General features: G+C 40.7%; 1 protein-coding gene across 1 annotated transcript in view; it reads right to left on the bottom strand.

Annotated features, from left to right (window-relative positions):
* Positions 1-12,564, bottom strand: part of Smp_141410 (putative cell adhesion molecule) — a gene marked incomplete at its 3' end in the record, with an annotated part of 69,942 nt that overhangs the window by 48,973 nt on the left and 8,405 nt on the right. Inside the window, exons 2-5 of the mRNA XM_018797432.1 lie at positions 10,298-10,406; positions 7,618-7,764; positions 6,643-6,688; positions 4,450-4,844 (exon numbers count right to left, since the gene is read on the bottom strand). Of these exons, the coding sequence (XP_018652474.1) occupies positions 4,450-4,844; positions 6,643-6,688; positions 7,618-7,764; positions 10,298-10,406 (697 nt within the window). The remainder of the gene's footprint in view (positions 1-4,449; positions 4,845-6,642; positions 6,689-7,617; positions 7,765-10,297; positions 10,407-12,564) is intronic.

Here is a 12,564-nt window from a genome sequence, read left to right as displayed (position 1 = left end):
ATGCTTGTGAATTTAGGCTATATCGAGGCAATACGGACAGTATGCACATATGCCAATAAGAGACTGACCAGTTGCAGTCCTAAACATCAATGGGAAGTTTATTTATTTATTTAATTAATCACATATATATTGGTACAAAGGGCACCGGATACATATGCGCCACACAAAATAATGAGAATGGGAGAAGGAAGAAGATGCGTATATATAAAAGAAGGAAAAAAAAAGGAGTAGTGATGGGGGGAACTGAATGTACAACCAGAAGAGCTCTCTCAGTTAGGATAGTTATAGCCACTCTTTATGAAGAAAGTAGAAGAAGGTTACAGCAGGACCGCCACTGGCTTCTATTCTGAGCCATATCTGATAACGTCCCTAGCCACTGTGTTGCACCATCTCTCGGACCCCAGACAGGGAGTCGTGAAGGACCAACAGAAGCTAGCCCTTTGCAGCTCTCTTTCATGCCACGACACCATGTCATACACTGACCTCCTCTCCGCTTTTTCCAACCAGTCCCAGAGTCGGCAAATAATGCACGACGTGGAAGTCTCTGGGACGACATTCGTAAAACATGTCCAAGCCACCGAATTCGGTGTTTCAAGATGGTGACACCAATTGAATTATCGTCTCTGCGCCCGAACACACGATGCCGAACCTCTGCATTACTAACATGGTGTTGCCACTGGATGTCAGCAATCCTTCGGAGACAACGATGATCGAACACAGAGAGTCGTCTAACATCCTCAACTCGGAGAGGCCAGGTTTCACAAGCATAGAGCAAAACTGCTCTCACCGACGCGTAGTAGATCCGACCTTTTACAGACAGACTAACATCACGAAGGCGCCAAAGATGGCCCAGATTGGCATAAGCCGCTCTGGCTTTCATTATACGTGCATCAATCTCATCACTCACGCCACCACCAGCACTTATATAGCTACCTAGATACACGAACTTCTCAACTACTTCAATCTGCTCACCATCCAGGGTGAGTGCAGGATGAGAATCCTGCCAGTCTTGTAGGAGTACTTTGCTCTTGGAGGGTGCAAAGCACATGCCGTACCTGCGGACACTGATTGCCAACTGATTAAGTGCGGATTGCATACCTTGGGCATTATCGCACAGTAAGACAATACCATCCGCATACTCGAGGTCGAGAAGTCGTTCTCTAGGCAACATATCCACACCGCCATTACTTACATCCATCAGAGCTGTTTTCAGGATGTCGTCGATGGCAAAGTTGAAGAGGAATGGTGAGATTGGGCAACCCTGCCTAACCCCACTGCTCGAATGGAACAAGGGAGAAAGGTGGTTGTATGCCCTCACTCTGCCTGAGGTGTTCGTATACAGGGCCTTTAAGATGTTAATGAACTTCTCAGGCACACCCTTCTTCAATAGACAATCCCAGAGAACAGTCCTGTCCAACGAATCGAAGGCAGCCCTGATATCAAGAAACACTACGATTGTTGGCCTGCGATACGTATGATGGTGTTCTAACATTTGGCGGAGGGTGAAGATGTGATCAATGCATCCTCGACTAGAACGAAAACCAGCCTGCTCCTCGCGAGTCAATCGTTCTCGGGTTTTAAACAACCTACGAAGAATGATAGAAGCCAATAGTTTGGACGCAATCGGAAGTAGACTTATCCCCCGATAGTTGTTACAGGAACAACGTGAACCCTTTTTAAAGATAGGGACGACTATTGACTCATTCCATGATGTTGGAACACTTTCTTGCTCCCAAACCTTTGCAAACAACACCGTCAGTTCCTTAGCCAGAAAGTCGCCACCATCTTTAAAAGGAGCCGGAGGTAAGTCATCTGGGCCCGGTGATTTGTAACGTTTCAAGAGTTGGAGTTCCTTGCGGACTTCCGCCTCGTTTGGTGGATCAGTCGTCACCGGCCATGGGGGGCAGGACAAACTGGTTGATGTTGCCGGAGCAGCAGGCCAGTTGAACTGCCCTTCGAAGAATTCCGCCCATCGTCCAAGACGTCGAGAGATGTTAGTGATTGGCATCCCATCATCGTGAAGATGCAACCAATGCTCATCTATACTTTTCGGTCGGATGGTAGCTAGCCTAGAAGCTAGCTCCGCTCGATACTTACTTGCAACAGATGTTGCAGCCAGTTTACTAACATCGATCCGTTGGTGGTGGTCAATCCTTCGGCCACTGAAAAGTAAGGTGAGATTGGCGCAGACCAGGGAATGATCAGACTCCAGATAAGTACTCCAAAAGGAGCGGCAGTCTTGTACACAACCACGCCAGCGGTAGCTGATCGCGATGTGATCAATCTGAGTCCAGGCTTGGGATGCAGAGGGAGGACGCCAGGTGGCACACCGGCGATGACTGTGCCGGAAGTTAGTGCTGGCCAGAAACAGGTTGTGGTCTGTGCACAGTTGCAGCAAACGGTCCCCGTTGTCTGTCCTGCGACCAACAAGTCCCCATCGGCCACCTAAACGACTCTCTTCTGTGCCTAGACGCCCGACTTGTGCATTCAAGTCACCGGCTAGTACTAAAATATCTGTCGAACGCGCTTTCTGGAGAAGAACTGTTAACTCATAGTAAAACTCATCCTTGATTGCATCCGGGCTGCAATCTGTCGGGGCATAGGCGGAGATAACGAAAAGACACCGTTTCTCACGCCGATTTCTTTTCACTTTGATGGAACTTTCTAATCTAACAGCACATAACCGACTGTTAATGGGGATCCAATCGATTAGTGCTGCCTCAGCCCTAGCGCTTAGTGCGACACCAACGCCAGCAAGACCAGACGAAGATGCCACAGGGTCCCCGGATAAGCTCACGTGAAACAAGCTTTTCGAGGCGACAGATGGAGAGCGGATTTGTAGTACTTCACTAGAGTCTTGAATACGGGTCTCGGATAGACAACAAACGTCAACATTAAGACCTTCCAAAGACATAGCCAGCCCTATCTGTTGTCCGATATGCATTAGTGTGCGAACGTTGAAGGAAGCCAGCTTGAACGGCGTACGTGGTTTCAGAAAGACTGCTTCAGTATTCATAATCGGTGGAAGCATTCACTTTCAACCAGACAGTGACTGGAGATCGTTTAGATAGGACAGATTTTCCACCAAGAGCGAGCTGCTGCATAGGTTGAAAAGTAAGGTTACACAAATTGGGGATAAAAGGGGGTGAAAAAGCGACGTAGTAAATAATAATAATAATAATAATAATAATAATAATGGTAATAATAATAATAGTGTAAATTGTCTTGCTTCTAATATGAGCGAGAATAGTATCGTCAATAGAATTCATCATTTCATTTATTTGTGTGTGGGCTGTGATACTGCCCGGGTGCCCAAACCGAAGCAGGTGGTTTTCTTAGGGGGCCACACCCCGAGCCTTTGACCTAAAGGTCTGATCCACAAGGCAGTGGAGCATCGTGAGGAGATGCAGTCCCATGGTAGCCGTTGACCAGCAGCAGGTTCATTCGCCATTCGTTCCATAAGGATACTGGAGCCCATGTGCACCATTGGTTTGGAATCAGGGTTTTCCAACTCCCCTAGGTGGACCCTCCGTGTCCACCAACCCGGTTGAAGCGCCGGACATTCGCTTTTCGTCCTCTCACTTTCGTAAACAACACCCCCGCCACGAGAAGGCAGTGAGTAGGACTTCCCTGGCAGAGGCTATATATTCGCTGGCCATGTGAGAGCATTTCGAGAGAGAGAGTGGACTCTCCCCACTCTAGGCCGTACCAGGGCATTTGGGGGCAATAGTGGCTAGCAGTGGGATCCAGGACGCGCGTTTTGTCCTATTTGGGACTCGTCAGCTGGATGTACCTGCATCTCAGAGTTGATGTTCACTCTGGGACTCGAACCCAGTACCCTCGCTTCAAACGCCATCGCGTTATCCACTCGGCCACTGAGTCCTTTATAAAGGAGATAACAACAAGAGAAGATTCAAACAAGTAATACTAAGTGCACAAAGAAGTATGACTTAAAATAAGGTACATAAACATGTACTAGGTATATGAGTGCTATTACTGTTACTACCAATATTATTGTTATTATTATTATTACTACCAGAGATTGGAGAGTGATATATTCCTCCGAAAATACAGAATCCCATGAAAATGTCTATTTCTTTCGAAAAAAAACTGTTTTTTTAGAGAAATAATGAATAAGAAAAACAGTTGTGAAGTCAGCACGAGGTAAATGAACCAAGGTATAGATAGCACAACTAAATAATACAAATAAAAATATAATCTAAAGACTACACTACTCACTAATGGATGATAAGAGATTAAGAATAGAATGACACAATGCACAATGTTATAACCAAATAACTCAATGAAACAAATGACAATGATGTACTTTAAATTCTGCAACAACAACAACAAAGCTCTATGAATAACTTAAGTTTGTATAGTTAATACACATAGAATGGTATGCCTCTTAAAGGTACATATGAATATAATTCAATTAAACTGCTTTACCTCATGTATTCCATTTTTAGCAGATAAATTCCCTTTAGTAAGACCATCAATTATAGGTATTAATTTATTATTTGAACTAAAATGAATTTCTGTACGATAATGAACAGTTGTGCCTAAATAAACTGGTAATAAACCATCAGCAATAATTAAACCAGTATCTGATCCAAGTTTTGTTAATTTTTGATCGATCGGTGTTGAACCAGAAGATGATGAGGGAGCAGTAGAGGACATTTGTTCTTCTTTAGGTGACTGTGGTATTGCTAACCCAGAAAATATACGACCGACTTGATAAGATTTCGGAGTCGCACCAAGTCGAGAAAGATCGCTAGGACCACGACGCAGTGTATAACACATCTGATATTCATTTGGATCTTGACGACGAGAAAGTTGATAACCTGAAATGTAAATATATACCAATCTAGGATACGAGAAAAAATTCGCGACAAATTTCTTTTTTTAACAGTACAGAGTTTTGCAGATTGTTGAGTTTAGATTGATATCATTAATGGATCAATGTTAGACCACCATTGAAAACCTGGAACTACTGGACGGAGGGATTAACACCGCTGGATGTTGAATCTGTGGTGTTGAAGTTAAGCGTTCGCGCGCGAGGCCGAAGGTCCTGAGTTTGAGTTTGTTAAAATAAGTCTAATTTGTACCAACTGTGTAGACCTTGGAAGGGATGTATTGTACATTGGTGAACAGTTGCATGCAAAGAGGAAACAACTGCCTCCAGTACTCTTTGGTTCACAATTATATTCTAATCAATGTTAAATCAACAGGAAAAACCCACCTACAAATGATTTATCCATTAAGGATCAAATGTCTTTTTCATAATAATTCCCTTAAGTTCGAATAAGGTCGGTGTTTTCAATGTACGTAAGTACTGATAATACATAGACGCATAACTACATAGACAACGCTAATTGGAAAGATAAGCGACTAGGGGTGATTGAGTGGCCAAAGTAACATTTGATTTTAAACTACTAGGTTACAAGAATAAGTAAGGGTTTGTAATTTCCGATTGTTGATATTGAGGACTGCAATTCATCAGTTTTGGTTGTTATACGTACACATCCTGAGACGATTGTCTCGATATTGTCCTTTAGTTACAAAGGTTTAGTATGTTTTGATCATAGCTTGGAGTGAGATCCAAATTGTACGCTTCATCATATTTGAAACTCGTTAACTGGACGGACCTACATCCCAGTGTTAAAATTCACACAGAGACTCAAACTCAGTACTTTTCTATTCAAACACCAATACGTTATCCAGAGCTACTGGTCTCAGATGGTCATCAGCTCATTTGATGAGTTTGCAGTGATTAGTAAGGTGTATCTGGAAGCAACATTTCAGTGGACAATGTGCCGGTGTTTGAAGTGAAATGTACTGGGTGTAAGTTTTAGTGTAAACATCAACACTGGGACGCCAGTATACCCAGTTAATAAGTCTCAACTAGGCGAAACGAACGCCGTGGATTTCTTTGTAAGCCAGAATCACAATATCTTAAATGCTTGATTGAAAGTCTAATATACCTACTTTGATGTGGGCACTTCAATAATGTCAGTAAAGCTCAGCGGATCAAAAGGTTTAACATGTTTCTAACAGTAGACTCCTTACTTGAAAATGATGACGCATATTCTTCCTTGTGTGTTACACCTTCAATAACTTTATCAGTGTTCCATAAACACATCACTTTATTTTGTTAAAAACAGACAACATGAATGGATTTTAAACAGAAACTCAAACTTCACTATCGTCTCTTATTACTACTGGCAGCATCCTATGGAATATATGTTGTGTTCCGTAATACCGAACTAGATTATTCTCCATAATGACAAATAATTATAAGTCAATGGGCATACAACTCATCGTACAGAAAAATAAAACCGATGTGAAGAACGAAGACAGTCAACAGTGTAAAGTGCGATGGGTCAGTAGTTATAGTTCGACTTTCAGCCACTAAGTAACAGGTTCTAACGTCTACATCCACCGAGTAGTATCACTAGCTCGAAGCCAAATATACGAATTTGTATTTGCTAATGAGTTAATTATAACAAAAAGACCAAGTGCAAATATGTATCCATTTAAGACACGAATATCAAAGAAGATATTCTCTATGTTCAGTTTCTATAGCTAACTTTCAACAGTATTTCGTAAACAGCAAGATATGAAATAAATTACAACTCTAACCAAAACCAAATAAAATCATCACAAAGGTTTCACCAGCTGTTTTGACCTGATAGCTTAAGACATGATGCAAAAGATTTGTAGATCAGGTTAATGATTTGATTTCCGAACTAGAAGATTTAATCCCGTAACTTTCACCATTCTTCTGAACAACATCATGAGTACAAAATTCAAGTAGACGTGAGGTATTTGAATTTCACAACATATGAATCATGATTTGTGTTGTCGATCTTGTTTAGTTACTATTGACTTTTATCTTGTAATTGCCTGGATATTTATTTTGATTGTCCCCCCCCCCCTTCAACCTGATTCTTGATCCCATATTTTTCCATAACTTATCGCATCGGTTGATAAAATGAATCGACTTCGATGTGTTTATTGATTGTCAATTGACTTGAGTCCTAAATTTCAAGACGTCCCTTGGTCTTCTTTGGATTTTCACTAGTCGGAATCTCGATATTATACCAGTCGAACGTGTGTTCACAATTGTCCACGTGTATTGATATGCCTCATTTCTACCTGCGGTTCGCCCTGATGATTTCACTCAGAAGAACAATGAAAACTCCATGATTAAACGATCCAGCTCAGACAACGAAACTCCACCAAAATGGCTTATGACGTTTACTATTAATATTAAGATATTACTACTCCTCTAAAAAAAGTAATTAAAGCACAAAAACGTAACAGAATATTTAAAAACTAACAATTAATTAATTAATTACCAGGTAATAGGCGGGTAACTACCATTATTGATTTCAATAACGTCCCAAGTTTCTCGAATAAACGTAGATGCCTAAAATCATCTACAGCATATTCAGTTGATTGTGAACCATCTGTATAATTTCCGGCTCCTGGTAAATTACTATTATTATTATTGGTAGTAGTAGTAGTATTACCAATGGTTGGATTAGGACTATTTGTAAACTGTAATGTAGTAGTATTAAGCCGTTCCATAATATCCAATCGAAATTGCCATACTTCTACAACCATTAACATTTGTGGTTCTTTAGGCCAATGAGCCAATATTTCTAAACTAAGCAAATCTTGTACATGTACAGGGAAATTTGCATCTAATGTTTGTTTGATAGTTGCACCAATTTCTGGATCTTCTTCAACATACACCATCTAAATGGAATGATACATATGGATTGTGAAAGAACAAAAATTAAACAGCAATAAGGGGGAAGAGAAAACTATTGGCCAGAGAACACGCACAAGGGAGATATTATATCATAAAATAGAGAATGGTTAAGATCGGTGATTAAAGAAAAAACAAACAGAGTTACATGCATATACATTACAAATATATTCTATTTATCTAACATTTGAGCTAAATTAATTGTGAAATATAGGCTTTCAGTAACAATACAGAAAGAATTGTATAGACGTTACAAAGAAAACTGGTGAAATGCTCTTACAGTATCCGGTTTAACCATAAAGTTTCAGGTAGCCGCAAGAAATTAATAAACAAGCATCTACTGAGGTATACAACAGCTTTATTATTGTTCCTATTTCAGGCCCCCGAATGCTCTGGTACGGCCGAGAGTGGGGAGAGTACGCTCTCCCTCTCAAAATGCTCTCACATGGCCACGCGTATATAACCTCTACCGGGGAAGTTCTACTCACTACATTCGCACCACATTCCTGTTGTTTACGAAACTGAGAGGACGAAAGGCGGCGGTCCGGCGCTTTAACCGGGTTGGTGGACACGGTGAGTTTATTTAGGGCAGTTAGAAAACCCTGATTCCAAAACAATGGTGCACATGGGCTCCTAGATCCTGAGTGAGCAAATGGAATATGAATCAATCGTTGGTCACCGGCTACCATGGGAATGTATCTCCTTACGATGCTCCACTGCCTTGTCGACGAGATCTTTAGGTCGAAGGCTCCGGGTGTGGCCCCCTGAGAAAACCACTTGCTTCAACCTGGGTACCCGGGCAGTATCACAGCCCTCACACAAATTTCATTTGATTTGTGTGGCGCATATGTATCTGGTGTCCCTTTGTACCAATATTCATGTGTTTAAATAAATAAATAAATAAATTATCTTGAAGCCCGGATATTGTAAAAAGTGGGAATATTGCTTAATACGGCTATCTTTCATCATAAAGTTTCTAAATTGAGGTTTAATCCTCTTTAGAATACAAGTGGTAAGATACTTAGAGTACAGAACCCTGAGAGTATCTATAATTTAATATGAGTGAGTTTTTCAAATATATTGTTGGGGGAGTCGTGAAATATTTCTCGTCAAAGTCTTTAGAGGCCAGGAACACCAGGATAAGTTTTATCCAATCAACATTGAACAGAAGCCTCATGTGTCACGGATTTTGATTGGATATTTACTTATACTGCAAAGGTATTTAGTATGGTTCTAGAAATCTCCGTGAGCCCAAGGACGCGCGTAACCCTCAATTTCTGTACATAAACTAACTTTGGAGTAAAGCATTCACTCGCAATTAGCGTCTTTTCTCTAGTGTTACAATTGAGGTGTGGAAGTAGTTGGGTCTATCGGAACCGGGTAGGAAAACAGATTAGGCATACCAGTAGCAAGACTTGCCATATATATTTACTGTCATAATATCCCTAAGGCTCTTAAAGGAAATTTGAGTTTTTATCATAAAGATTATGTTTTCAAGTTACCAATACCCATATAAACAGGAAGAAATATACTTATTTTTAACAACGATTGAAATTGAAATAACAGGCTATAAGATATGATTGACAGTAGTATACATTGGTTCCTTTTACTAAAGATTGTTGAAATTTGTTCAGTCTCAATAGAAGTAAAAGAGCTGATATTTATTAACAGTTCAACTTAGGTGTCGAATAAATACATAAAACCAACAAATTATATGATATAATGGCAGGTATATGCACATCAAGAATCCTAGACAGATAGATTTTAGGAACCATAATCTTCAAAATACAATCTATCCTTATTATGAACTCGAATGATCATTAATTAATACTAGCCAAATGGAACTATGTGCATCTTTCAAACTCGAACTAATATTTTAGTAAATCCAACTGATAACTTCGGACCACAATCATTCTGGAAGTGACCGGTTATGATTTGATGCTTTCTTACAATCTCAAGTTAATTAGTTTAGTTTAATAATTCTCAACCAGTTGTAGCTACTGACGAAAGGTTGATGATAGACAAGAAAAATTATGAAACAAGAGACTTAGTTCATAGTGCCCTAAATAGGTATCTACGGCATTGACGTTTTCCATCTAGCAGCCTCGTTTAGGAACAATCCTCCTTAAAGATCCTGTAAAGGAAAGTGGGTTGATACCCAGTTGACACAACCATCTAGAAAACTGGTCACACATACTCCCGAAAGATAACTGTTTGAAACCTGGTAAATATAACCGGGTGAATATTTTTTAGTTTGTCAACTACGAAATATTTGTTTAGAACCTCATATATGCCGTCTTTTGGCAATACTGAATATCAATCAACCTCCTAAACATGCTAGTAAATGAAGCAACTAGTGCTCTAGTCAGTACATGTTGATTGGTTCATTACAATAGGCAAATCTGATCATAAAGAATCTACAATTAGAAAGACCCACAAATTATAGTGAATATGAACATGAAATCAGTACAAATTTTCATTCAGTAGAATACCATCAACCAGAAAGTATCAAGAAATTACCATGTTGTTTCTGGCGCCAACTTCAGATACACAATTGGTGTTACAAACAATCCCATTACGGGCTTGTACGATAGTATGTATTGACTTGATTATGAAAGAACGCAAACATCTATAGAAACGAAACAAAACAAAGCAGAACTAGGACAAAAAGTCTGAATATTCATAAAGAAACATAAGTTTAATGTACATACCTAATGTGCTAACCGAAGCTTTAATATAAAATGACAATTAAAAGTTTACTTTGTGAAACCAAAATACCAAAAACCACATTAATCAAAAGTGAATGAGAGGTTACAGAATGTTAACTCTAGTTTGAAGTCCCCAAAGTCCTCGATTTTCCATCATAACCAACAGGAAAGATAGAAACGACATTAAAGTCCGAAAAGTTATCCAGTCAACGAATGAAACTAACAGTACCAAATGGATGACTGCTTGAGACCAGTTATAAAAGGTCCTTTCATGAAAAGTTCTAGATGCATTAGCTCCATATTTACAAGTCCTTACAAACAACGATGTGAATCACTGGGAGTAAAATAAGCTATTTCCCAGCCCACCTTTCTTAAAGTACTCCTACAAGACTGGTAGGACTCTGATCCTGTACTCACCCTGGGTAATGGGCAGATAGAAGTAGTTGAGAAGTTCGTGTATCTAGGTAGCTATATAAGTGCTGGTGGTGGCGTGAGTGATGAGACCAACTCACATATAGTGAAAGCCAGAGCGGCATATGCCAATCTGCGTCACCTTTGGCACCTTCGTGATGTTAGTCTGTCTGTAAAAGGTCGGATCTACAACGCGTCAATGAGAGCAGTTTTGCCCCATGCTTGTGAAACCTGGTCTCTCCGAGTTGAGGATGTTAGACGACTCTCTGTGTTTGATCATCGTTGTCTCCGAAGGATTCCTGACATTCAGTGGCAACACCATGTTAGTAATGCAGAGGTTCGGCATCGTGTATTCGGGAACAGCGACGATAATTCGATTGATGTCACTATCTTGAAACATCGACTTCGGTGGCTTGGACATGTTCTGCGAATGTCGTTCCAGAGACTTTCACGTCGTGCATTATTTGCCGACGCTGGGAGTGGTTATATTATTATTATTTATTTAAACACATAAATATTGGTACAAGGAAGCACCAGATACATATGCGCCTCACAAATCTCATTCGATCTGTGTGAGGGCTGTGATACTGCCCAGGTGCCCAGACTGAAGCAGGTGGTTTTCTTAGGGAGCCACAACCCGGGACTGGTTGGAAAAAGCGGAGAGATGGTCAGCGTTTGACATGGTGTCGTGGTATGAAAGAAAGCTGCAAAGGGCTGGCTTCTGTTGGTCCTTCACGACTCCCTGGTTGGGGTGAGAAAGATGGTACAACGCAAAGGCTAGAGATGTTATCAGTCAGTCAGTTACAACGTAGAACTTCGTACGTACGTACATCAGTTCGAGTTGCCATACCACATTAGCACAGAGATGAAGTTGTCGATTCAAATCCCATAGTGGTAGAAGTAGTAGGAGTATAAGCAGTAATCGGAAAGATTAGGGTTTGAAGATGTTATTGAAGGAGTATAATACAATGAAATAAATTTGGAAAGAGAAAAAGGATACAGACATGAAGAATTCAGATTAGAATTTGGTAGAACACAAAGAGTGGATACACCTTAGCCATTGCAAACGATTTTGAGCCATGTCATTCAAGGTCTCTAACTATCGATTGTTATCATCTCCCGAGTCCCAACTAGGTAGTCTACACCTACCAACATGGCCCAGTCCACTTGTCAGTGACTTCATAGATTTATGCCATGTTTTGGTCTGGCCACCCCTAGCTTTCTTCCAACCTGCTCCTACACCATAAAGCATTGCACGTCGGGGCAGTCGGTGGTTGGGCATACGTAACACATGTCCCAGCCATCTCAACTGGTGAAGTTTCACTACTTCACCAATCGATTTGCCATCCTTACCTAGTACCCGTTTCCTAACATCTGCATTACTTACCCGGTGGTCCCAGGATATACGAGCAATGCTTCGAAGACACCTATGATCGAACACTAGTAGCCTACGAATATCCTCTACTCTTATCGGCCATGTTTCACTTCCATAAAGTAGGACGGAACGGACTGCTGCACAGTAAACCCGTCCTTTTGTTGCTAGACGGATATCTCGCCTACGCCATAAATGACGCAAGTTCGCAAAAGCTAGACGAGCTTTCTGTATCCGTGCTGAGATTTCGTCACACACCAGACCACAAGGGCTGATGAGACTCCCAAGATAAGTGA

The sequence above is a fragment of the Schistosoma mansoni genome, chromosome 4, assembly GCF_000237925.1.
Source record: "Schistosoma mansoni strain Puerto Rico chromosome 4, complete genome".
Classification (NCBI taxonomy): Eukaryota; Metazoa; Platyhelminthes; class Trematoda; order Strigeidida; family Schistosomatidae; genus Schistosoma; species Schistosoma mansoni.
The sequence above is the reverse complement of the archived record's forward strand: the minus strand, read 5'-3'. Positions and strand labels throughout refer to the sequence as shown.